The following is a 26,616-nucleotide window of genomic DNA, read 5'->3' as shown; positions in this document are numbered from 1 at the left end:
ATAATTCTGCATCCCTGCAAACAAACCCAGTGAGGAAGAAATTATTGTCCCTGATTTATAGGTATGGAAGTAGGAACTTGGAGAACTTCTATGACTTTTCAATGTCCACTAGCAACTCGAACCTTAAATCTAGCACCCAGACTCTTTACCAATCTCCTTATATCTCTTACTGCATCTCATCAAACTTCACTGCCTCAACCATTTCTACCTGTCTCACTATTCATGAGATACTTACATATGATTTTTATTCATGAGAGCATGAATCACTACAAATACTATTTTATTCCCTCTCTCCTCAAAATGCAACATGACTAGTCTAGAAAATACCCACAGTGATGGCACTAAGTGAAAAGGCGGCCTTTCTTTAAAAATACTGCAGCCTCAAGAACAGGCAAGAAAACATTGGATGGTCAGAATGATACTCAAATAAAACAAAGAATCTGGTAAGAATAACCACCGAGAGCCCAATGTTAACAGAACTGTTGAGCTGGAAGCAGCTATAGAAGTGTCTGTCTTAGTAATCTCATTTTCCAGATGACGACCCCGAGTCCCTGGGTGGTATACACATTGTCTTTGGATGTGCAGTTAGGTACTGATGCCAGACCTTGTACTAGCTACTGGTCAGCAAACAGGATACACCAGCACATCATGCTACCCACTAATCCTTTTATAGTTTGATCCTAAAGATAGAATTCAGAAACTTAATTTGTAACCATACGAAAGGGAAACAACTGAACAATAAAATACACTGAGACTCTTCCAACATCGACTTTGAAAGCACATTTGGTCAATAGTTCAATAAGGGTGGTCAGTGTGTTGGTTGTCTGGCTTCAGCAATTTGGACTTTCAGACTTGAAGGGAGAGAATAAATTTAAGAGCAAGTAAAACTTGGAGCAGAATTAAAAAGCCTCCATCATTAGGGCAGGTGGAAAGCCACACGAAAGAGGAGCGAATGAGAGAGTTGAAATGAGGACACAGTAAGAAGCCAGCCATCTGTCCTCCAGTAATGATGCACATAAAGTTAACTGCAGGACACCACTGCTTTCCAAATTAACCTGTTCAAACAGTGGATTCTTAAGAGCATGGTTTACTCATGAAGAGTGTTGTTCAGGGATTTATGAAATTAGATTTTAATCTCAAATACTGCAAAATGAGAAAGAACCCATCAAACTTCATAGGCAGAAAAAATATTACTCTAATTTAGCATAAAAATGAAACTTGAAGAAAGTTAAAGAAGTTTCAATTACTTCTAAGGCTATACTTATGCCTTAAAAGATAACATTAATCGTTCCCATAGAAAGCTCATCTGATCATGGTACAGATTTAAAAGATTGAGAGGAAAATGAAATTATATTAAGAAGTCACAACCCAGTTCTTTCCATGTAGTTGTTAAACTTGCATACTTTGTTGAACTGTGCCATTTCAGGGACAAATTTCTCCCATGTGTTTTTTCCTAGTCTCTACAAATACAATGCATGACAATGACTTTTAAAGAAAGTGTCACAACAGAATAATAGTTTGTATGATTTTACATTAAGCACTCAAAGTACCTCACTATTGTTAGCTCATTAATCACACTTGACTGTGACAAGAGATGAACAGATTTTGTTGAAGTAGGGCAAGAAGATCTTAGTCAGCGATATTGTCCAGGGACTCTGAAAACCAAAAATGAGGCTGGAAAGCAAATGAACAGGAATAGAAAAAGAAGCAGCCTGAAAGGACTCTTGAGATCTTATCTAGCATTATTTTGGTTAGTTTGGACTGCTACACAAATTGCCACAGATGGGGTGGATTACAAATAGCAGGGATTTATTTCCCACAAGTGGCTGGAGGTCTGAGGTCAGGGTTCTGTTGAGGGTCTCTTAATGGTTCCAGACTGCTCACTTTGTATACGTAGCAAAGGAATGAGCTAACTCCATGATCTCTTAGTATACAGGCACTGATCCCATTCATGAGTGACCCATTATGATTTGCTGCCAAAGTTCCCAAAGGTCCGCCAATCTTTTTGACATAAGGGTTTAAACACATTAATATTGGGGTGATACACACACTGATTTTATAGCAACTAAGTGAAATGTTACCAAAACATGAAGTTTAATTATTTAATTCATATTCATGACTTCTATTAAGAACTGACAGGAGTGACAAAGGGGTAGACATATTAGAAACCTTGAAAAAATACATAGGTTGATATTATTTAAATTTTAATATGTGAAATGTAAAAGAAATACTATTCAATAATAGGTGGCAGTAAAATCAAACGTTATGCCACAAATATGTACTCGAAAGCCATGTGTCAAACTCAAAAACAAAGTGACCTTCTGTAGGTTTTCACATAAAAGGAAGCTTGTTTTTGTAATCTCTCTTCAATATGATCACCACTTCTTGTATTTCCAGCTCACCCTGCTGTATTACTTCCATCAATTTCCCTACCCTGTGGATCTTCACTGTTATTTATTTCTTTAATCTGATTTCTTGGTATAAAAAGTTGTTTTTATTCATTTGAATCAAAGATATACAGAAAGAAAGGGATAGGCAGAGAGCGAGAGAGAGAAAGCCAGAGAGTGAGAGACATCCATATGCTAGTTCATTTTCCAAATGGCAACAATAGCTGGATTAGGCCTTGCTGAAGCCAGGAGCTTGGAACCTGAGTCAAGACTCCCCCAGGCATGTCAGAGGCCGAAGGACTTGGTCTATCCCTCTAGTAGTACTGGCATCCTTTGGTGCTGGAATCCACTACTTTTACTCCCACTTCAGGAACTCTGCCCTTATAATTTTCCATGCTGAAATGCTTCTCCATCAGATTAGTATCAGCTGGCTATTTCTTTGCATTAAGATATCCACTGAACTGTTCTTCCATTAATGAGGTGTTATTTTTATAGCATCCATTATTAATTGAAAGTATTTCACGAATCCATTTATTTTTCAACATGTTCACAAATACTGTACAATATTTCTAAAAGCAAGTATGTTATTCTATTCACTATTATACAAAAAAAGGTCAGAACACTGCTTGGAACATAAAAAGTGTTTGATATTTATTTGCAGAGGGAATAAGAAAGAAACATAATATACTTGACTCATTTGTGAGGAAGCTACACTCCTAGGGAGTTCTGTGATTGAAATAGGTCCCTTAAAGTTTATATGTTGAAAACTTAATCTCAGATGAGCAATGGTAGGAGATGGGGCCTAACAGCAATGGAAGAGGTCAGGAGACCCTGCCCTTAGACATGAGTTAATATCTTCATGGTGGGACTGGTTTGGTTATCACAAGAGCAGCTTTAAAGAAAAGTCAGTTCAGCCTTCTTTTGTTCCTCTCCTGCCACACTGTGCTCTCTAATGCTTTCTACTCTAACCAGATGCAAGGAGCATCACACTGGACTCTAAAGCTTGCAGACTTGTGAGAACAATTCCTTCTTTTAAACTGATTCAATCTGTAGTAACCTCTTATAACAGTATAGAATGGACTAAAGTAGAGCCACTTAGCGTAATACTAAATAACGAATTTCTGAAATGCTGAAATATTTCTAAGAACTTAAGAACAATTGGAGGCAACAGCTCCTGTATCATGCTGGACAGAATCCTTCTGCAGATCCTCTTCATCTGTTATTAAAACAGCTTACAGTAGTTTTGTCCAATATGGTAAGCACTAACTTCAGAGTGTGACCAATATTTAATTTAAATTAATTACAGTAAACAAAATTAAATATCTAATTTCCTCAGTCGTATGAGCTGTCATATTTCAAGTGCTTAATTGGAGCAAATGCTTAATGGCTGCCTTGCTGAGCAGTATATGATACATCACGGAAAGCATTAGCGGACAGCATCACACTGCATTATTTGATACCATCCTATTTAAAAAAATTATTTGAAAGGCAAAATGACAGAGAGGCCTGATTTTGTGAAAGGGGTAGAGACACAGAGATAGTGAGAGAGAGCAAATGCTCCTGTTTGTTAGTATACTGCCCGGATGCCGGTCATAGATGGGTTGGAAAGGCTCAAAATCACAAGCCAGCAACACCACACATGTTTCTCATGTGATTCACAGGAACAGCTATTTGAATTGCCACCACGGACTCTCAGGGTCTGCTTTCATAGGAAGCTGGAGACGGGAGTTGGAGCTGGAGACTGAGCCCTTATGCTCCCAGCTGGGATGCAGAGGTCTTAGCTACTAGGATAAATGTCTGCCCCCACCTTGCTATAGATTTTACAGCCACTATTGTCTAACTTCTTTCTCACTGTGGTCAATTTAGAATTACATTAGCAAGTAACTTCGCTGTAATGTTCCAGAAATCAGTATGGTTTGGATTTGAAGTTGTGATTTATAATTATCATTTGAATTCGTGTCTTATGTTAAGATGGTGAGTTTAACGCAGGAATATATGAAAGCAAATGAGTGACTTTATCACTTCTCTAATTTTAGTGCTTGATAGAAGAAGAAATAAAGATTAAAATTATTTAAGAATCCATCCATCCATCCATTTATATATTGTACAGATTACTACTCAGTGTTGTGGACAGTTCACGCACTGTGCTCCAATGCTGCACGTTCAAACTTGTAAACTGTGTCCAAACCCAGGAAATTCAGAATGTAAAATGTGAGAACGACACAAAATAGGAATTAAAACAAAGAAATGATGGGTTAAGCTTTATGAAAACACAGAGAAATTCACTTACTTGCCTGTGGAAGATAGAAAAGATAACATTTAATGATAATTAAAAAAAATGACAGATTGAATCAAACAATAAAAATGAGAAGTAATGCAACAAACACATGAGGATGATACAAAGCTATCCCTTGTGGGACTATAAAAGCAAAGTCATGAAATGGGAAATTCTGAACTTCAAGATAAGGACCATTAATTACTCTGATCATCAATGTAGATTTTCTATAGGGAGAAATCTTAAAGAAAATATCATTCGAGGAAACAGACTCTTATTAGACTGCCCTTATGGGTGATGTATATTCTCCTAAAGCAGTTTGCCCTATAGTTACAATTTATTGAAACTTTTGCTTCCTTATGTTCCTAGGATATGCATACAAAAACTGGAGGGGGAAGGAACTGACATTTTTATTGCATGAAATTCCTTCAACAGCATACAAAGAGTATTCTTACAAAAGTTGGTATTTGAATATTACAAGTAAAACGTGGATGTCACAGAACAATGAAAGTCAAAATGTAACAAGCTGTTTTCAAGAGAAAGAACATGTACAATTTTCAAAACAATGTTACTTTCTAAATTGAATCACAACCTGTTAATTTTTTTTGAAGTTTGAACAGTATCACAGAATTTCCAATAAAGTAATTTCACATAATTTATATATATATATGGAAATTCAGAAACTCAGTAAAGAATTATTGAAATATGCAGGGATAACATTTATCCATTCAGTTTAGACATATATTTGCCTTATACAGAGAGATTTCATTGTAACAGCCTCAGGATCTATCTTGTTTTCTAATAATAAAAAGCTCTACCTTAATCAGCAGGAAGTAGTTACAAAAGATGAATCTGCATCCTTCAGCAACCCTTAATATTAAACTCTGAGTGGGGAATGAAAATGGGACAGTGAGGGTATGAGGTAGTGATCCCTTTCTCCTACCTGTCAACTGAAGGAATCCTCCCCCAGGATGCACTTCCCTCTTTGGAGACCTGGGGGTGACATGACGTAACAACTTCCCTTACCAGGCTCATTAGAAGCTTAGTGGGTCCAGCATGTTCACTTAGTGACTAACTTCTCATCCTGCAAGTGCAGGGATCCCATATAGGCGTCAGTTCATATTCTGGCTGCTCCACTTTTCATCCGGCTCCCTGCTTATGGTCTGGAAAAGCAGTAGAGGATGGCCTAAAGCCTTGGGACCCAGAGGAGTTTCTTGGCTTTTGGCTTTGGATCAGCTCATCTCCAGCTGTTGCAGCCAGTTGGGGCATTTGGGGAGTGAACCAGTGGATGAATGAAATTTCTCTCTGTGTCTCCTCGCTGTAAATCTGATCTGCTTTTCCAAGAAAAATAAAATAAATCTAAAAAAAAAAAAAGCAGCAGCTTGGCGATGGAGAGGGGCGCTCGCTTCCCAAGGAAACAAGACGGAAAGCAGATGCATCGCTTTCAGTGCTTTCTCCTCCACCTTTCCCCTCTCGGACGAGTCTACCTCTGAATATGCCCCAAGTATCTCTGATTTCCTCAACTTTTAAACAAACTTTATTAACAAAAATATCTTAAAGATACAGAATAAGTAAAAAAAAGACAAAACTTGAGGGTAAAAAAGATAATTCTAAGAATCAACACTGTATGAGTTTTGCTTCTTCCTGGCTGCTGTCTTGTCCTCTTTATAAATGTAACAGGAAAACTAACTTAATAAAGTTGTTCATTCACTGTCAACATCTACCTCATACATTCTGGAAAACCAGTATCAACTTGTAAGAACATGTAACACAGCAGAAGTGAAGTAAACTATGAACTACAGATGGCAGATGCTTCACTCCTGCAAGAAATGAAACATTACCATAACTGGGATTGCCTGTGGTTCAAAATATATGGCTTTAAATAAAAAAAATGCATTTAAGCATCAAAATTTTAATTGCACACATTAGCTATATAAAGTGCCTTGCATTCTCCTAAAAACTAGATAGCATTGGGCATTATTAACAACAGGGATGGGAATTATTCCTCTCCATGGGTTTATTTCACATTATAGTACATGACAAGAGGCTTAGCATTTGGATACACAGAAAGTCTATGGAAGGCTCTGAAGAAAAGTAAGGTTTAAAACGCTTGGTGTTTATATCCCTAGAGGATAATTATGCTCCTCTGGGAAGGTAAGCGAGCTAAGGTGGGAGGAACAGAGTTTAAATTCAATGCCAACTTTTTAAAACTGTGTTTGTTCCTTTTCAAGAACTCAGCCAGGCTAATAGCTCTGAATCTTGTTTTCCTCATATGCAGAGGCAGGTTTTAAGATGATAAAATCTATCTCATTGGAGCGGTCAAGCAGGAATGCAGAAGCAAGACTGTTGATCCCTGAACTTTGCAATACTCACTGACTCACTACCCATGGAGCTGGACAAGAAAGGAAGAATCTCCTAAGCCTCTCGTCCGTTCGCCATCATTCTCATTCTCAATCCTAACTGACCATAGGGATGGGAGGTACTCCTTCACCTTTCCCCACGCCTGTTCGTTCTCCCAAAAAAATAACCTCCAATAGAATGTGGATATCAGCAATTTCTAGGTTTTTTTTTTTTTTAAAAAAAAACTTGTTTCAAAAAACAATCATCCACCAGAGCAAAGAAATTGGTCTCTTTTGGTCTCTGCTCTATCAGGGCATTTGAATGTGCCTAGTTTACATCAACACATGCTCTGTGTTCACTTTCTCCCATGCCACCTCCTGGGTTGTAAGATGAGACCTGGAGAGAATACTGAGAGAGGTGACACTTGAAACCCCTCCTTTCCCTCAGAAAGAAAGAGAAACAAAGGTTTTGGGTTTAAAAGCAATGTCCTGATCTAAAATTACACTTCTGTATCTTCATAGAAATAATTAGGTAATCACAGACTAAACAACTCTGAATTTGATCTAGCTTTGAAAAAATCTCCCTATCTCACTCTTTCATTCTCTACTTAATTGTTATTTGGTGTTTGGTGCACTGATCAGGTCTACTTATTCATGTCAGAGGAATAGAGGCAACTTCTGGTTCTTCTGCTTATCGGGACTATGAATGTGCCATGCTTAGTTGATGCAAACTTAAAATCAGCGTAATGCAAGAATCAACTCTACTTATTTTTAAATTTCTTATTAGATAAAGAGGAAAAAATGTTATTTTTACCATCTTAATCTGAAGTCCTTTCTAAAGTAAATTTTAGTAACTTTTTAGTAATTTTTATTACTATTATACTCTTACTACCTTAAATTCTCTTCATATTAAAACTAGATTAAAAGAAAGAATCAAAGAAGATATATACTGTAATGCAATTAAACTAAATATTAATAACAGGAGATAGCTCCAAATTTTTATAACATTTAAACAGAATAAAGAAGAATGTATCTATTTAAGAAGTATGAAATTATTAAAAATTAAAATATGATGACAAATTTGTGGGAAGCAAGAATAGTACTTAGAGACGAATTTATAGTAAATGGCATGAAATATGTACGCTGGAATTGGAGATATACAAATCAATGATGAAATCATCCACCTTAGCAAAACAGAGAAAACAGAAAAGCTGATTCCCAAAGTCAGAGTAGGATGTAAGAAGAAATTACAGTGGGAATCAATAAAATATATAAAACAGAGAGCAAACTAAATCAATAATACCAAAATTCTGTTCTTCTATGAAAGTTAAATATAATCTACATTGAATAGACTCTATCTGGGAAGTATAAACTAATCAAAGTCACACTGTGAGAAATATAACAATATAAGTATATACATTTATATTTATCAGTAATGAAATTTATTTTTACATTTATCAGTAATAGAATGATCTTACAAAGTAAACCAAACACTTATGGGAAGAATGTTAGCAATTCTCAATAATATTTCTCAGAAAATAAAACAGCAGGAGCCCTTTCCAATCCATCCTGTGAAATGAGAATTGAGCTAATAGAAAAGTCAGGGAACACATGTGAGGATTAAAAAGGCACAGGCCAGTATTTCTCAGGAACACTGATGCAGAGACTGTGGCCAGAATATCAGCAAATAAAGTCCAGTAATAGTTATCTACTTTAATATATTTAGAATACTTTCAGACATGCAATACTGGCTCAGTCATCAAAATACAAAAATCAATGTACTCTTACACATTGAATCTCTAAAGAATAAGAAAAATATGACGACATAATTGGCACAGTGTTGATAAAACAAACCTAAAACACTCTTGACAGCTTCCAGTAGACACTCAGGATTAAAATAATTCTCACAAGTGTTAGAATCTAATAAAACATTATCAAACAGGGTTAAGAACACCAAAAAAAAAATTCAAATTGCTTCAGATAAAATGATGAAAACTGAATGCTTTTTCCTAAAAATGGAATCAGGGCAAAGACATCCTCTCTCTGTATTCTAATTTAACACAGACTGAGAAGTCCTTGCCAACAAAATAAGACAATGACAGCAAATGACATTGGAAATGAAGAAATAAAATCACCTCCATTTGCAGAAGACAATAACGCCTATATTGAAAATTCCAAATAACTGACCCCAAAACTGCTATATGCAGTAAGAGAACTGAATAACTGGCCAAGTGGTTAGTACAGAAAATTAATGTCCTGTATAACACTAATTTAAATTATATAACATTATATACCCCATGACTCCAATCACATGACAAAGGCAAAATTTAAAACAGATCAGTAGCTGATGTGGATTTTGAAAGAACAAGGTTAAATAAGTGATGCACAGGTGTTGAACTTGATAGCAAAAACAGTTAACCTATGTTATGCAAAATTTTTAAAATAATCATGTAGTAGGAGAACAGATGATTCCCAAATGAAGTGTAGAATGTGACAAAAGCGCATAAACATATTAAAATGGCATTAAGAAACATCATTGGGGCCCGGCGGCGTGGCCTAGCGGCTAAAGTCCTCGCCTTGAAAGCCCCGGGATCCCATATGGGCGCCGGTTCTAATCCCGGCAGCTCCACTTCCCATCCAGCTCCCTGCTTGTGGCCTGGGAAAGCAGTTGAGGACGGCCCAATGCATTGGGACACTGCACCCGCGTGGGAGACCCGGAAGAGGTTCCAGGTTCCCGGCTTCGGATCGGCGCGCATCGGCCCGTTGCGGCTCACTTGGGGAGTGAATCATCGGATGGAAGATCTTCCTCTCTGTCTCTCCTCCTCTGTGTATATCTGACTGTAATAAAATGAATAAATCTTTCAAAAAAAAAAAAAAAAAAGAAACATCATTGAAGGGATGGAGGAAGAAGATGCTAACTTCAGTTTAGTGCAGTTTGTGAACTCAGAAAGGTAACTGTACTTGACACTTGTGTTCTAATTGATAAAGTTGTTTCTCAGGTATACAGATTAACTGTTTGGAAACTCCTATACACGTATACCAGGATTAAGCAATTAACTAAACAGATGGTAGAAAGTGTGAAGCTAGACTCTTAATGTTGAGTGAGAAGTTACTGATAAGCAAGATCAGTGTATCTCTTGTGATAATGGATTAAGTCAGGCAGTCTACTAGCAATGAACACATCTACTGCTCAGATTTTTGTTTCAAATACCATTCTCTAATAATGGAATCCAGGGCTCCTGGGAGAAACAAATGTACAAGAGGATTCATGAACATCTTACATTTCCAGAAGAAGAAAACAAAATTCAAAAGGAAACAATTGACAACAAAAATACATCACAATAATTGAGATACTATAAAAGGACAGAGAGACCAATTGAAAGCGGCCTCTGATGCCCACATAAGAAATAATCTGAGTAGTATAACTGACAAAATAGAATTGGATTGAAACTGTAAAATAGAATTGGACTGTAAGTTATAAATTGCTTTTATAAATGATAACATACAGGTACAAAGAAGGTTGAACTATTGAATAATGGTAGTGATCAGTTATGTTTCTTATTCATACTAATTACAAATAATAATGTAGTATTGTATCCTTTTGGCATGCTGCTATTCCCCAATCCTTATTTGTCAATCGTGTACAATTCTAGCTTCCAAAGAATAAAGAATTGAACAAGGGTAGTAAAATAGTGTAACTTTTTGGAGGAGAAATCTCTCAAGTTATACTGCTAGTGTGATGAGGATGCTAATGTCAACAATGTCATGACATTTTTGATGGAATATATCCATGATATGATGTGATGAGAACATCATTTCAAATCTGTGTTCTCCCTCCACAAAACACATTATCCTACTCCAATCACGATAAACCACACAAATGTCGACTGACACGCTACAAAAAACCATACAGTGTCCCTCGAAGCTGCCAAGGTCTTCAGATGCAAGGAGTATCTAGCAAACCTTACCAACTTCCAAATCATCCTTAACGTCGAAGAAGTTAATTAATTCGACTTAATATGCTTTATTCAGCCATACTAGATAAATGGGTAATAACTTATAGCTATGTTGATAATAAAAACATTTTAAAATTAGAAGTTTATCCTTATTAATTTCTTAAACTCCACATATTAGTAAAGAAATGTTTTGTAGAAAGGAAGAAATTCTCTCACTGATTGTGGAGAAATCGTCTCGAGGCAGGAAAAAATATAGAGTCTTGCCTCATCCTGTACTCACAAATATACTTCACATGTACATCATACCTCACAATATACTCTGAAAATAATACAAAAATTGTAATAGAAACATGGACTGTGATAACAAATATAGCAATTATTATAATGAAGTAATCATAAAATATAAAAAACTAAACAAAATGGAAGGTATTATGGATAGTAGTTCCATCATTTTGCAGTGTGCAAAACCTGTTTAAGGAGCACATGATACTGATGCCTTAAGGAAAGTACACACAGATTCAAATTCTCAACAGTAAGGAACAGAATGATAACAGATACTGTGAACAAAGTTAAGAAATAAACAACCAACGAGTAAAACATTGCAGCACATCTAAAAATATATTAACAAGGTTTTTATACATTGGCTTTGAAATGACAAGCTCATTAGAAAAGGCTTCAAAGAATAGAAATATAAAATAAAAGCAATGTATTAAATCAATGATCAGATGTTTCAATGTCACTAGTAGTAACAGTAATGCAAAAATAAATAACGAGGGAAGGTCATGCTTACTTAGGAAGGGAATAAACCTTAAAACAGATTTGGAAAGTAAACAGGCAGTCACATCAAAGAAGCAACTTGCTGTTATTTTCTATCATTTAAAACACACAGCATTTGCCGCAGTAATTCAATTACCAAGCAATTTTTGTATGTTGTACAAAAATTGTACCGGTGGGAACCAAGATTCTCAATATTGAGTAAGAAGATAGAGATAAACAACAGAGGTACACAAGTGTGTTTCATGTGATAATGGATTAAGTTGGAAATATCACATTGGATTCATATTTAGGCCAGTAAAATTATCTATCTATCTATCTATCTATCTATCTATCTATCTATCTATCCAGGTAAACATTGCAAACAATTCAAATTTTTATAATATTTTAGAAAGTAAATTTCCACCCGAGCATGGACTACATTTCTCAGCTTTCCTTGACATAGTGATGATCCTGTAACTAGATACAGGTCAATCATGTAAACAGCTATGATGTTGGCAATTTGGGAAAAACAAAAGAAAGAGGAAACAGGTATCGTTTTTTTTCTTCTATTCACTCAACTCCATCTTGTGGGTCATAACAAAATATGGTAGAAATGGGCTTGGCGCAGTTACTAAAGTCCTCGCCTTGCACACGCTGGGATCACATACACGTGCAAGTTCTAATCCCGGCAGCTCCACTTCCCATCCAGCTCCCTGATTGTGGCCTGGGAAAGCTGTTGAGGACGGCCCAAAGATTTGGGACCCTGAACCCGCATGGGAGACCCAGAAGAGTCTCCAGGTTCCTGGCTTCAGATCGGCACAGTTCTGGCCTTTGCAGCTGCTTAGGGAATAAATCAGAGGACAGAGGATATTCCTCTCAATCTCTCCTTCACTGTGTAAATTTGACTTTCTAATAAAAATAAATAACTCTTAAAAAATATGGTGGAAATGAATCAGAGCTCATCCTGTAGATTTAATTAAAAAGGAAAAAACAAATACAAAGCAAAAAACAAAAGAAAATTGTAAAATGGACTGTGGAGAAAAAATATTTCAACTTCTCTGGGAAAGAAAAAAATTCATTTTCCTCCTGATTTAAGTCACTATCACTTGGTTTCAGATGAAGAGGCAGAAATGACAACCCAGGCAATGAAGTAGTAAGTCCTCCTAAAATGTACCCATGACACTGACAGTTGTAAACAAAGCATTTGTACATTGATCAGAATTCAAATACAACCTTATGTTCAAAGTCAACAAACCAAGGAGACATGCTGAAAATTCTCAATAAGGTTGGATTACATCTTGTTGACATTTTATATTTGACTAACCTCCAAAGTAGGAGCCATCTGTCAGCTTCATTTCTTTACTTGACTTTGTGATGACACCAGCCACACCATGCTGGATGAAATACATTTTTTTGCCCACAGCTCCTTCTCGTATGATATAATCTCCAGGTTGAAACACCTCAAATCTCAACTTGCTCAGCATGGCAGTGACAAAATTAGGATCCGCGTTAGCAAAAAGAGGCATTGTAGCCACCAGTTTCCGACAATTGAAGTTGACTATCTCCTAAAAATGACAAGAAGAAAGAAATTTAAAGGAGATATTAATCACTTCTAGAAGAAAAAATGTGCTGAAATCTAAAAGAATTGGGGGCAAAATGTCATAATTCAAATTTAGAATCCAAACATATATATTCTAATAATCTGCATCTCATCTAGGTCAGGAATTATGCTTCACTTCCATGTAATAATTTGGTATACTATACCTAGTATTATATAGAAACATATTAAATATTAAATGAAGGTTCAAGAAACATTCAATTTTCTATCTTCAATATTCAACATATATTCAATAAAAGATTCAAATTTTGAACATGCCATTTCTTTACATTCTATCTGGGAAATTATAATTTCTATGTGAAAGGACTTTAGTTGTTATTTAATCATTTGTTTATGAAAAAATGAAGCCACATCAGCTCATATAGGCTATGGCATGACTTCTTCTGTGCTGCTCTGAACTGAACAACCAAACTTGCACCAACTGACAAGAATCCAACATCACGGGCCCAGTTGCCAGGAGAAAAAAAAAAAAAAAACCCTGTTTCTTGTTAATGGCATTCACATTACAGCAAGGACAAAAAAGATGCCAGAAAGAATACTCTAAACAAAAATCATAAATCCAATCAGCCTACAATGGACCAGGAAATCACTCTTTCCAAAGCCATGTTTATCTACTGGATGTTGAGCAGGACACAGGGCACATTTTCCTTTTTTCTGATTTGTCTCATTTCTAGAGTAAGATAAATTGAAAGATCTGGATGCTTGATTTCATTCTGCACATTCAGGTCCAGCTTAGACACGTTGGATAAGGGATTAATCACCAACTTGCAGGTCAAATAGGTGATAAAGAATAGATACTGAGAGTCTGAACTTTACCAAGTATCAAGTCTCAAAAATGTATTCGTCATTGAGTTTCAACAGAGAAGAGGTGGGAGTGAATTTTTGGCATTCCTTAAGAGGAACAGCAACTGAAAACACCTCTGTTAAGAGATGAGAAAGGGGAAAACCAAATGGAGCTATTATCTTAGACCAAGCACTAGATACAAAGCCTTGGGGAAATGGTCCATACAAAGTCTTCAGTTCCAAGATGGGAAAAATTTCCCTGATATGCCTTCATAAAATATTACCATCCTGGAATAGGCAAAGATCCAGGTGTGACAAAGATTTCTCATCTGGATCAAAATCAGACTTCATTCTCAACACTCTCTTGAGAGTTTTGCAGAGTAAAGATGTTTCTCTCACGGAACCTAATAAAATACTTAAAGTTCAAAAACAGTGACAGAAACTGAACACAGCAAAACAAGCTAAGGCACACTTGTAATATTCGCTGCCACGTAGGGGTATAGCATGGTAAATAGTCAATAACTACACATGACATAAAAAGGAGAAACAGATAAAGAGGAAAGAAGAGAAGAAAGAAGAAAAGAAAGGAGAGGAAGGCAGGAAAGAAGGAAAGAAAGCAAGGGAGAAAGGGAGGGAGAAAGGAAAGGCGAAAAGAAGGAAGGAAGGGAAAGGAGTGGAAGGAAAGAAGGAGGGAAGAAAGGAAAGAAGGGAGGGAGAGAGGAAGGAAGGGAGCAAGGAAGAAGGAAGGTAAAATATGGGATGCTGGCACCTGCTATGTCATGGCTCTGGCCCCTCATCTATGTTCTTTCACACAAACTTTATGTGAAGTTCTTACATATTTACACACACACTGGTTTACTTTCCAAATAGCAGCAATGGTTAAGAAAGGACTGGAAGCCGTCTGGGAACAGTGAACTTAATCCTGGTTTCATTTGTAGGTGGTAGAGGCCCCTCATGGAATAGCAGTGCAAGTAGTTGCAATTAGGAGCACAAATGTGACTCAAAGTCAGGTGTCCATATAAGGGATGTGTGAATCTTAAACCAATCTTAGCTTCTAGTCCAAAGGCACATACTGCAAAGGAATTGCACTGCATTGGCAGATTGAGGACTATCGGTTGGTATGACCTTGTTTCTAACACTGTTCGGAAAGATCTGTTGGTATGACCTTTGTTTCTAACACTGTGGGGCAAGTTTTCTATTACTGGTTGAATAAATCTATTCATTGTTTTTCTCTCTCTCTGGAACTTTTATATTCACATGAATACTATTTAACTAAAATTGGAAATTCTAAAAGTATTTAGACAGGTAAAAATGCAAAGAGACAGAACTGCCTTAATCTCTAAAAGCCTTTAATTCTCCTTTAAAATCCATTATTTTCAGAATTGTTTAGTAAAAGCAATTGCATGAGTATGGCAGTGAATCACAACTTCCAATCATTCTCTATTAAACACCTTTACTTTTAGAACATTTACTTATAGTAAACATATTTGTTATTGTTATCTTTACATAAGTAGCACAAGAATTCTAGATTTCCTTATACATCAATTACAATGACAAATAAACTGCAGTTTTATTTATTGTTTATGGCAGCTGTTACAATGCACTCTTTTTTTGAAATGTGTGGGTTTACTTAGAAGGATTGTTTACACGCATTGAGGACAGCTCACTTGATGAGGAGATAAATATGTTCCCTGCTTTAATGTTACTCCAAATTAGCTGAAGGTTTCCTTTAAAAAAATTGTAATTATTTCTTACTTATGGTGCATTTCATAGTACCAGAAAAACTAGAGGGCCAAAGACAAACCAATGACCCAAAAAGCAAAAATATCAATCATACCAACACTATTATTAATAAATCCCCTCAGTGGCCAAAGTTGGAATGATTTGAGCATCAAAATAAATACAGTATTAGATTAAGGTCAAAGAATAAGGCAAACAACCAAAGCACACATGAATGCAAATAAACATAAAATTGAGGGAGATTAACATGTCCACATTCTAAACAATTCATAAAAATATTTACTCCTTCAGTGCCCAGTGCAGTAACCTAACTGTTAAAGTCCTCGCATTGCTTGTGCCTTGATCCCCTAATGGGCCCCGTTTCTAATCCTGGTGGCTCTACGTCTCATTCAGCTCCCAGATTGTGGCCTGGGAAAGCTGCTGAGGATGGCCCAAAGCCTTGGGACCCTGCATCCGCGTGGCAGACCCGGAAGAGGCTCTGGGCTCCTGGCTTCAGATCGGCACAGTTCTCGCCTTCATGGCTGTGTGGGGCATAAATCATGGGTGAGTAAATTTTCCTCTCAGTCTCTCCTTCTCTTTGTAAATCTGACTTTTCAATAAAAATAAATAACTCTTAAAAATATTTACTACTTGATAAGATAAAGAATAATTCCATATCTTATAAGGGTAAGAGGGGACATAGTGTCTTCCTTTAAAGAATATACTATGGAAAATTATCACTTATCCCATATAAATTTGAAAGTAATCACAGGTCAATAAAATTACAGAAGCATAACCATTGTTAACCATTGGCTTGATAAAAGTATAAAAGTTATAAAAACTAAATGGTAATTTTTCAATTCAATTATTGCTTAAGTCTCTTCCCACTGAACTAAGATCTTTTTGCCTTTGACTTATTAAACTACTTAATCAGAGAAACATTAGTGGATTTTTTAGTGTAATGCAATTTTAAAATATGCTGCTTCAAAAACTAAAAATAAAAGAGAATTGGGAAAGGAGAGTGTGGGGGAAGGAAGGACAGGCTACTAGGAAAAATGGAAGAGAATATCATAAGAATTGTATACACAAATGATCAAATCTGTTTAAAAAATTAAAATTAAAATTAAATTTTCTAAAAGAAAAATGATCATGCATACACATGTATTGTGAAGTGATGGAAGTGCTAAATAGCTTGATTGGGTCATGATTTCACAATGTATGTATGAAATCATCAAGTTGTACACTTTCAATACAAGGAGTCTCTAACAAGCTAATTGAAAATATATGTCGTGAAACACTGTGCATGAATTTCAAAATATTTTTGTAAAGGGGCCACAGACAATCTTCTTGGAGAACTGTGACAACACTTGAATCCATAGACCAAGTAACCGCAACCGTGGCAAGTGATGTCCACAGCATAAACCATGTGCATGACATGATGAGAGGCATGACTTTGTGATGTCCTGCCAAACTCATCATGCCAGTTTGACGAAAATATCAGCAAATGCAAATTAGGAAAAATTGTACACAACATTTGGGCAGTACTGTTCAAGGCTGTCAAATTCAACAACAAGAAAATTCTGAAGACAGTGTCACAACCAAGATGAGACAGAGAAAACATGATCACTAACTATACTGTGGTGTCCTGCTGGCAAACCTAGGACAAGAAAGAAACTTAGGTTAAGGAAATCTAATTATTGTTTACTTCAGTTAAGAAATGATGTATCAAAGCTGGAAACAATGATAATTTTTACAAATGTATCACATTAATATTAGGTATTGATGTTCAAAGGGGGAAAACAGATGAGGCATATGAAAACATTTGGGCTTCTACAAATATAATACAACTGTAACACTAAAAGCTCATTACAAATATATCCACTCCTATATGTATTTAGAAAAATAAATAGTCCATTTGGTCTTGGTATCAAAGTCCTTGTTTCCTAAATTAATTCACCTAAAAGTACAGAAAAATTGTATTCCAGAAGATGTCTTAAAATAGTCACATCATAGTGCAGCATCATTGTAAATATCAGATCCTGAATGTGGCTGTTTCTATTGCTCTCAACGTTATGACACAAGTCCATCACTAACATAGTATCATACGCACAGCTTATATTTTTCAACCTCAGATACATGTTTGTGTTCAGTTTATAATTTAAAAATACAAAAATCCATGACTATCTCAAAAATAAATTATTCAGTTAAAGGTGTGAAAAATGAGAAAATCATTTTCCCAAAGAATTTTTTCCTCAAAGGAATAATTTTATATCCCATAGAGCATCAATGGATTCATTCATTCCTCAGATGGCGGCAGCAGCCGCACCTGAGCCAAGCACTACATCCTCCTGTCTCACAGGTGGCAGGGATCCAAGTACGTGGTCTATCTTCTGCCTCACAGACCCGTTAAGAGACAGCTGGACTGGAGGCGACACAATCAGGACTTCAACCTGCACTCCATTATAGGATGCTGCCACTGTGATCAGGCAGCTTAATCTGCCCCACGATGCCAATCACTTTCATTCTTATTCTTTCAATGTAACCACTAGAAAATTTTAAATTACATTTATGGTTCAATCTACATTCCCACCGGAGAGTGGAGACTGCCGTAAATTGAGCATTGTATCCCTGGTAAGTGGACTGAAAAATCAAGATGGTAGAACTAGTTTCACATTTTTTATGCCTTATGTAAGATACCTTATTAAGTGAAGCATTCAACATGAAAAGCATGAAGTACTACTTTTCCATATCTATTTATAAGTTGAAAGAAAGCTGGAAATCAAGGTAAAATTTTCATAGACTAACAAAACACAGTTTAGTTTGATGCTTGTCAAGGTAAGGTTTATTTCTTAAGGCAGAATGTGAAAAGTGTTAGCCACAGTAACTGTAAGAGTCCTGGGAATCTCCAAGAGTGCTACTTGCAGGGAGTGTTTCTTAGACTACTACAGATGCGTGCGAGGCTAAAGTGTAAAAATTTAAAGCTATAAACAAACATCCAGAAAAACTATATATTTTATGAGATAAAGGATTTCTAAAATTTTCTGTTGGTTCTGCAGCAGAAAGAGACAGCAGTTCTGAAATGACAGATGAACAGCCCATCACACGGCCAGGTGCAGAGCATGTGTCTAGGATGGGGTGAATCTAGCAGATTTGAGTGTTCTGGGGCTGCAATACAACAGACACAGGCTTCATCGGTGTCCTTTGCCATCAACTTGCCTCTAAGGTAGACAAGTACCAACAAGGAGAAACAAGAGGGCTTTGACAACCTGCTGAAGATGACATCTCCTCTCTGTTACTTAGGGCTTTTTTTCCTTTTCCCTAATGTACAATTCACGGGGCTCCAACCCAGATTCTAAGAATCTTTTGAGGATATGACTCAAGCCTTCTGTTCAATAAAGCACCCCGTCTTAAGTATCTGAGTGCGAAAATTTTTTTGTTTTGTTCCTAAAACAAATAAGTCTCTAGAGGTTCAAATCTCAATGATAGAGGAAATTATACTTCTAAATTTAATATGGATTTTAGTTAATTTTCATATTCATATTTATTTTAGAGGTAGATGAAATAGAGAGAAATTTTTCATCTGCTGGTTCATTTCCTACATATTCTTAACAGCCAGGACTGGACAAACAGAACCAGCTACTCCTTTTGGGTTTCCCATCCAGCAGGCAGGAAGTGGTTCTCAGTGGTAGCATTAGAAGGAAGCTAGTTGAACGTGGAATAGTTGGGACTATCAGGAACACCGTTTGGGGATGTGAGCGTCCTAAGCAGCATTTCAACAGCTGCTCCCAAGTCCTATCTTGACATTCTTTTAAACGGTCACAGGATGCTACACCTTGTGTGAGTACCAGTTACATTAAGAAGATCCGAAACGGAGACAGAGAAAGCAAATGGCAGTGACCTTTTAAACAATGGCAGGCACATTCTACCATTTCTCATTTGGAAAGTGTTTGACCTTTGCTACATTAATAGTGTTCAAACATAAATGTTCTACATATATAAGTAGCTAAAACCAAAGTGGCTGACATGTAATGACTAGATCAGAGTAAGCTAAGTTCTGAGATGCACTGAATCAAATATTTAATATCTTGTAGTTAGTGTTTTTAAACGCATCTATGTTACTCTGCAGTCATTGCATTTAAACTTTACAATGTGAATGCAAATGAAGTTTGAAATTAATTTAGCCTCAGCCCAGTCACACTGCTTTGCCCTCCCAGAACATAGAAACATATTGCTGCATTGAGACGCCATTCGGGTGCAGAGCAAATTCTATAAAACTCTCTGAATGTTCATCCAGTTTCGATTGTAAAAGAAAGAAAAACGGCAGAAATAAACCTAGAACGTCTCACTCTAAATGAAGGAATTTTTTATTGGCAAGAATGTTCATTAGAGGATATTTCCTCTCATTCCCAATATGTAGACCCAGGTTCAGACTCAGTGATTGGATTTCTGTAAACTCCAGCACAATTTATCTTCAGCTGTCTGTTTTGTGTATGAGCAAGGTGTATGAGTGCTTTTCAGAGCAAGACTTAAAGCCACTTAACATGATAAAAACTTATTTGCACTGCCAAGTTTAGCAAATGTATGTTCAGAGGCTTCTGGAACAAAAACAAAGAAATTGTCCTTCACATGACCACCAGCTGCTACAGCTTCAAAGGCACCTTGACTCTGAGAAAGAGATCTGAAGAATAACAACTCGTTGTTGAGATGTTGTGAAATCCATGTGAGTACATTTTTGTCTTTAACATATCAGCAACAGAAAGAGCCATGCATAACATTATATGCAAATGTAAATAAGAACCTAAGGAAATCGGGTCAGGCCCTAAAACCAGGCAGGTGCTGCAATGGACATCAAACCCTCACGTCAGAGTTTTATGAAGTTCTGTAAAGAGTCAAGTGCTGGATTTTCCCCTCTAAAACTTTTACACTGAAGCCTCAGAAAGTAACTCTACTAAGAGATGTGGCCTTTGAAGAGGTATCTATGAAGTGAAAATGAATCCCTTAGGCTGGGCCAAAATCTAATGACCCTGCTCTCTTAAGAATAAATTTGGACACTACGAAAGACATAAACATAGCAGCCATCAGTAACCCAAGTAGAGAAGGTTCACAAGCTATCAGAGTGCCAAGATTTTGATTTTGGATTTCTAGCCTCTTAAATTGTGAGGAAATAAATGTTTATTGGTTAAGCTCCCCATTGTTAGGTTCTATTATGCCAGACCTAGCAAACTGATAGAAAAAGCAAAAAACAGGTTGGTCAAGTCAGTGCCAGCCTTTCCCTCTGAGGCCATTGCAGTCTACCCCAGGCAGGGTGAACATATTCTTTTCTCAACAATTTAGAATGCATAGTGTGTTTTACTCTGGCAATGAACCATATGTGACTTCCTCCATTGTTTGTATTTTCAGCAAGGGATTATGCATTGTTTCTCCAAGCACAGAGTAGCCACTTCCTTTGAGGCTGAAAACCACATGTTAAAATTCACCTTCTCTGTTTATCCCTGGATGACTGTCAGGCATACATTAAGAACTCAATCAATGTGTTTGTCTGTCTCCCCGAATCTGGAGATGCAGGAAAAAAAGCTGTAGACTAAAAAAAGTACAAGTCAGTTACTTTCACACCGAACCCCTATGTAAAGTTCCCAATCTTTTATTATTTATGCATGCTATCGGGAGTATCTGTTCACTTGTGAAATACTGGTATGGCTTTATTTTTTTAAATATATTTTTATTTTGAATTTTGAATTATGTGTTACAATTTTGTATAGACTGGGATTCCCACCCCCCGTCAGATTTTTTCCATTTTGTTACAATAGTGTAGTCCTTCATAAGGAATCATAATTCTAACAGTCTCTTATTTAAGTGTATCCCGACATTGTTGGTACAGACACTTAATTTCAACTAAACATATTTTTGGAAGGCAATTAGGAAATCACCAGGGCAGATAATCTGGCACAGTAACTGATATCACCTAGGATGCCCGCATCCCTCATCAGAGTATTTGAATCGGAATCTTGACTCTGCTCCAGATTCTAGCTCCTACTGAACCTGGGAGAAGCAGGTTCAAGACGTTAGGTCTCAGTCACTAACTGCAACACTGGATTCCAGACGGAGTTCCTGGTTCCCTGCTTTGCCCAGGCCAATATGTAGACACAATGCCCTGCTCCTGCTACTGCAAGCATTTGCAGAGAGAACTAGCAATTGGAGGATTTTTTTTTCTTCAGCTCAAAATTTTTTTAAAAAAATCAGCAAGTACGTATTTTTAAAAAATGATTAAGTATTGCATGACATAAATAAGCTTGAAAGTTATATTTTCTTGCATGACACTGTATGGAACATATTAAAGGTCAGAAGGACACAATTATACTCTCAGCTCAATTCATGTTCTGTGAAAATGAAATATACTGACGTTCTATATTCTACTAGGACACATGATCAGTACCTATTTTCAGCCCAAGGCTCTTCACACTTCATTGTTTAAAAATAGATCAGTTCTGAACTTTGGAGACAAGCTCAGAAGGGCATTAACCTCTTTCTTGACTGTTAAGTTTGCCATTTGCTCTAATCAAATCAGTGTAGGTCTGATCATGTTAAAAATAGACCTTCTTACTCTGAACACACTTCAAAAGGCTCTCGTAAGCAGAGGAACATACTTCACTGAATTTTCCTAATCAGTTGTTTTTAAAGTATGCTGCCAGCATTTATTCAATTACATATCAGTTTTACAACCACTACATTTCAATGTCAAGCTTGATTGCTAAGGTATTGTCCCCAGAAAATTGGCTCTTAAAAATAAAATGAGAATTTATTAGTAGATTGCTTGAGTAAATTCCAAAAGAAATGAGACGTGTTGAGAAGGCTCTGTGTCCTGTCTGCATGTCAGCCTAACACTGCTCAACTGCTCTGTCCGCATTACTCAGTGACAGGCGGTAACTTAAAGGTCTATTTCACCGACCATGAGAGTGCTTGCTGTGTTCCAGGTACTTTTTAATATTTTTCTATCTTCTGTTCACTTAATCTTTAAAATGATCCCCTGAAGCAATTATTGTTACGACTTTTCAAGGTGAGTAAAGTAAAACAGATGCTAAGAAAACAGTCTTGGGGCTGGCAGGGTGGGTCAGCACGCTAATTCTCCAGCGGCAGCACCAGTATCCCATATGGGTACAGGTTCATGTTCCAGCTGCTTCACTACTGATCCAGTTGTCTGCCTATGTACTGGGAAAGCACTACAGTATGGCTCTATTCCTTTGAGCCCCTGCACTCTCATGGAGACCCATAAGCAGTTTTTGGCTCCTGGATGCGGACCGACTCAGCTCTGACTACTCTGGCTATTTGTTCAGTGAGTCAGCAGACTGAATGATGCCCCTCTCTCTTTCTGCAAATTTGCTTTTCAAATAAAAATAAATAAATTTTAAAAAATAAAAAAGTCTGAAGCAGTGTATCTACTTAGTTGCGGATCTGGATTTAAATGAAGCTAATGGGATGAAGGCTTTATTGAAAATTCTGATGCTAAAAAGTCCTCAGTGATAGTTTTGCATTTATTGTTTGTTACATAGCTGAACTAATACATGTATTAGCAATTTCACTGACAAAAAAAATCACAGAAAGAACTGGAACACTTCAAGAAAATGAGTTGCCAGGAAAAAACAAAGACACAAACCATTTTGTAAGCGCATGGGAAGAGACAAACGGGGATTCTGGGGAAACCCAGGAATGGCACTAAGCCACATAATAATGAGCAAATGAAGACTACAGATAATCAATATATCACGAAATAAATTATAATTTAAAATGCCAAGTTTCTCAGTATTTATGTCAAGAATTTTGCTTTATAAGTTTCAGATGTTGATCTACATTCTTTCTCAATTAAGTACGCATGTACTTTCAAATTGTCTATTTTTAAAAAGACCAATGTAGAGGATCTCCCATCTTCTGTCTCTCACCCAAAATACCTGCAACAGTCAGAGAAAGGCTGAAGCAAGGTGTGGGTCTCCAACAAAACTTCCCAATTGGTGACAAGGATGCAACTAGCTGAGTTTCCTGACGCCTTCCAGGATGCGCATTAGCGGGAAGCTGGAATCAGGAGCAGTGCTGAGATGCAAGCTCAGGTCATCAAATCCACACACTCCTACCTGGGACGTAGGCACTCCATGCTGCATCCTAATCTGTAGGTGATATGCCCACCACAGTTTTTCAGTGATCCTACAATCACCCACGGGAATACTGATGATTGTAGCAGAGTTCAGTATGCTTACTCCACGAGAAACAGCATCCAACTTTATCTGTCACTACACACCTTCTGCACCCTGAAATGGTTCATCATTTAGAAATGAAAAACAACAAGAATTGTTTTGGTAAGCCATGCAATATTCTAGAAGAGTTGGCATGGCAAGTGCCTTTGTCCTTTTGGGTCGCTATAGCAAAGTGTTATAGAACAGATGGCTTATAAACAACAGAGGCTTACTTGTCACAGTTCTAGAAGCCGAGAAGTTCAATATCAGATGTCATCAAGATGTGATGCATGGTGAGAGTTCAATTCCTGGTTCATCTATGACCACATTTTTTGCTCTGTTCTCACACGACAGAAGGGATAAGGATATCACTCTGGGACTTCTTTTACAGGAATATTTTTAAATTCTGTTCATGTCGTCTCCGTATTAAAGACTGACCCAACTTCTACTAAAACTGTGCCTTTAACACGTAAATTGGGGTGTGGGGCATAAACATTTTGTCTACAGCAGTAGCCTAAGAGAAAAAATATATGTTCAGTGTTATCAATAAATAGTGATTGGAATGATTGTTTATGTATCCTTTATATTGGCAATCTACTGAAAATCTGCCCCACTCTGAGCTACCCTATTGTTCCCTAAATGACTAATTCAGGAATCTGGAGAGAGTGGAAAGAAAGAAGGGAATACAGTCACATGAATTATTAGGATGTGCTGGCATACAATACAGTCACTTAGCACAGCCACCTAGGGATCGAAGGAGGATATCATTTCGTAATATACAAGAATAAGTATTGACCACAACCTATACTGATACTGTCTTTTTGGAAAGAGCTATTCATCATTCTGAACATTGCTTTTTCAATCTAAGACAACTGACACCATTTTTATTGACAAAATGTTCTCTCGAAGTGTTAACAATCAATGGTTGGGTGAGGTGCTCTGTCAAGAATGTGATCTTCATTGAACAATTACTTATTTATCCAAGAGTTAATAATTACACAAATACTAACTGAAGGCTTGCTTTCTGTTTCAAGTACACAGAGCAGAACAATGAACAATGTAAATACTAAGGATAAACTAGACACCAGGGTGCTGTGTACATTTTTAAAACCTAATGTGTGCTAGAGAATGATGCTTGGGAACTAAGGTTGCTACGGAAGGAGTGTTTGAGGAGGTAACATTTTTGTTGATACTTGATTAATAAGATTTAATCAGTTACTTGTTTCAAGTGTTCCAAATATCTGTCTCCAACATATCAAGAAGATAAATCACCTAATTTCCACCACAGGAATGAAAATAGGAAAATTTTTTAAAATAAAGTAGTGTTTATGAAACATAAACTAACTGAATTTATTTTATATGCATGGTGTGAGATATTTGTTAGAGCTTTCAAATGTCATGATTTTTTGTCATTTTATGAAATCAGGATACTTCTTATTTAAGGGTATTTAAACACATTGGAAATGTATAAATAGAAGAATTTTAAATTTCCTTATCATTATATTTTGTTATTATTTTCTTATATGAAGGCAATATGGCACACTAATATAATCTTTTTAGAATGTGAAGGTGTGCCCTACCTGTCATTTTTATAAATTTTTGATTTTACAGCAGCTTTAATCACTGCTTTTAAGTATGCATTAAGACCTCAAATTATGCAGAATACATTACTTTTGAACAATTATGAATTTTGAAACTCCAGCTACAAGACTAAATGGTTGTTGACCCCAAACTGAATGTATGATTAGCAAGGAAGGCATACTCAATCTTGCATTTAGTCAGAAAATAAATATTAAATCCCCCAGCTTTACCTTGGGAATGTCTTAGTTCATTCATTTCACAATTATTTTTTCAGTCACTCAATGCTGACTATGTGATAGATACTTTCTAGACTCTTTAATAACGCACCAGTGATCAACACACCCTTTTACGTAGGCTTGTGATCCATTTCCTCAGTGCAAGAAAATGTCTGAAATGTAGAATTGTGTGCTTTCCTGCTTTAGAGAGAGTTCTGGTGAGCTGCCACTATGATCTGAAGGGAGCTAATGTAGAACATTGCAGTTTGATATACACACATGCTTTGCCCATTGACATTACACAGTTTTTCAGGGCCCGGCGCAGTAGCCTAGCAGCTAAAGTGCTCGCCTTTCATGCACCAGGATCCCCTATGGGTGTCGGTTATAATCCTGGTGGCCCCACTTCCCATCCAGCTCCCTGTTTGTGGTCTGGAAAAACAGTATAGGATGGCCCAAAGTCTTGGAACCCTACACCCACGTGGGAGACCTAGAAGAAGCTCCAGGCTCATGGCTTTGGATCAACTCAGCTCTGGTTGTTGGGTCCACTTGCAGAGCAAAACAGCGGATGGAAGATCTTCCGCTCTGCCTCTCCTCCTCTCTCTATATATGAATTTCCAATAAAAATAAATAAATATTGGTTTTTTTATTCAAAAAACCCATGTGGCTTTTCACATTCATGTTTTAAATACCGACTTTTATTAACTCTCGTTTATGTCATTTTTTATTGTATTCTGGTCTGTGCAACAATAAATTTACACATTTTGA

General features: G+C 36.7%; 1 protein-coding gene across 2 annotated transcripts in view; it reads right to left on the bottom strand.

Annotated features, from left to right (window-relative positions):
• The window catches only part of HCN1 (hyperpolarization activated cyclic nucleotide gated potassium channel 1), a 244,192-nt gene that overhangs the window by 20,283 nt on the left and 197,293 nt on the right, over positions 1-26,616 (bottom strand). For both annotated transcript variants that reach the window (XM_004583790.3, XM_058680194.1), the window contains one exon: positions 13,038-13,278. In XM_004583790.3, coding sequence (XP_004583847.3) covers positions 13,038-13,278 — 241 coding nt within the window. The remainder of the gene's footprint in view (positions 1-13,037; positions 13,279-26,616) is intronic.

Source organism: Ochotona princeps, chromosome 23 (genome assembly GCF_030435755.1).
Source record: "Ochotona princeps isolate mOchPri1 chromosome 23, mOchPri1.hap1, whole genome shotgun sequence".
In the NCBI taxonomy this organism is placed as follows: domain Eukaryota; kingdom Metazoa; phylum Chordata; class Mammalia; order Lagomorpha; family Ochotonidae; genus Ochotona; species Ochotona princeps.
This window is presented reverse-complemented; position numbering and strand designations above follow the sequence as displayed.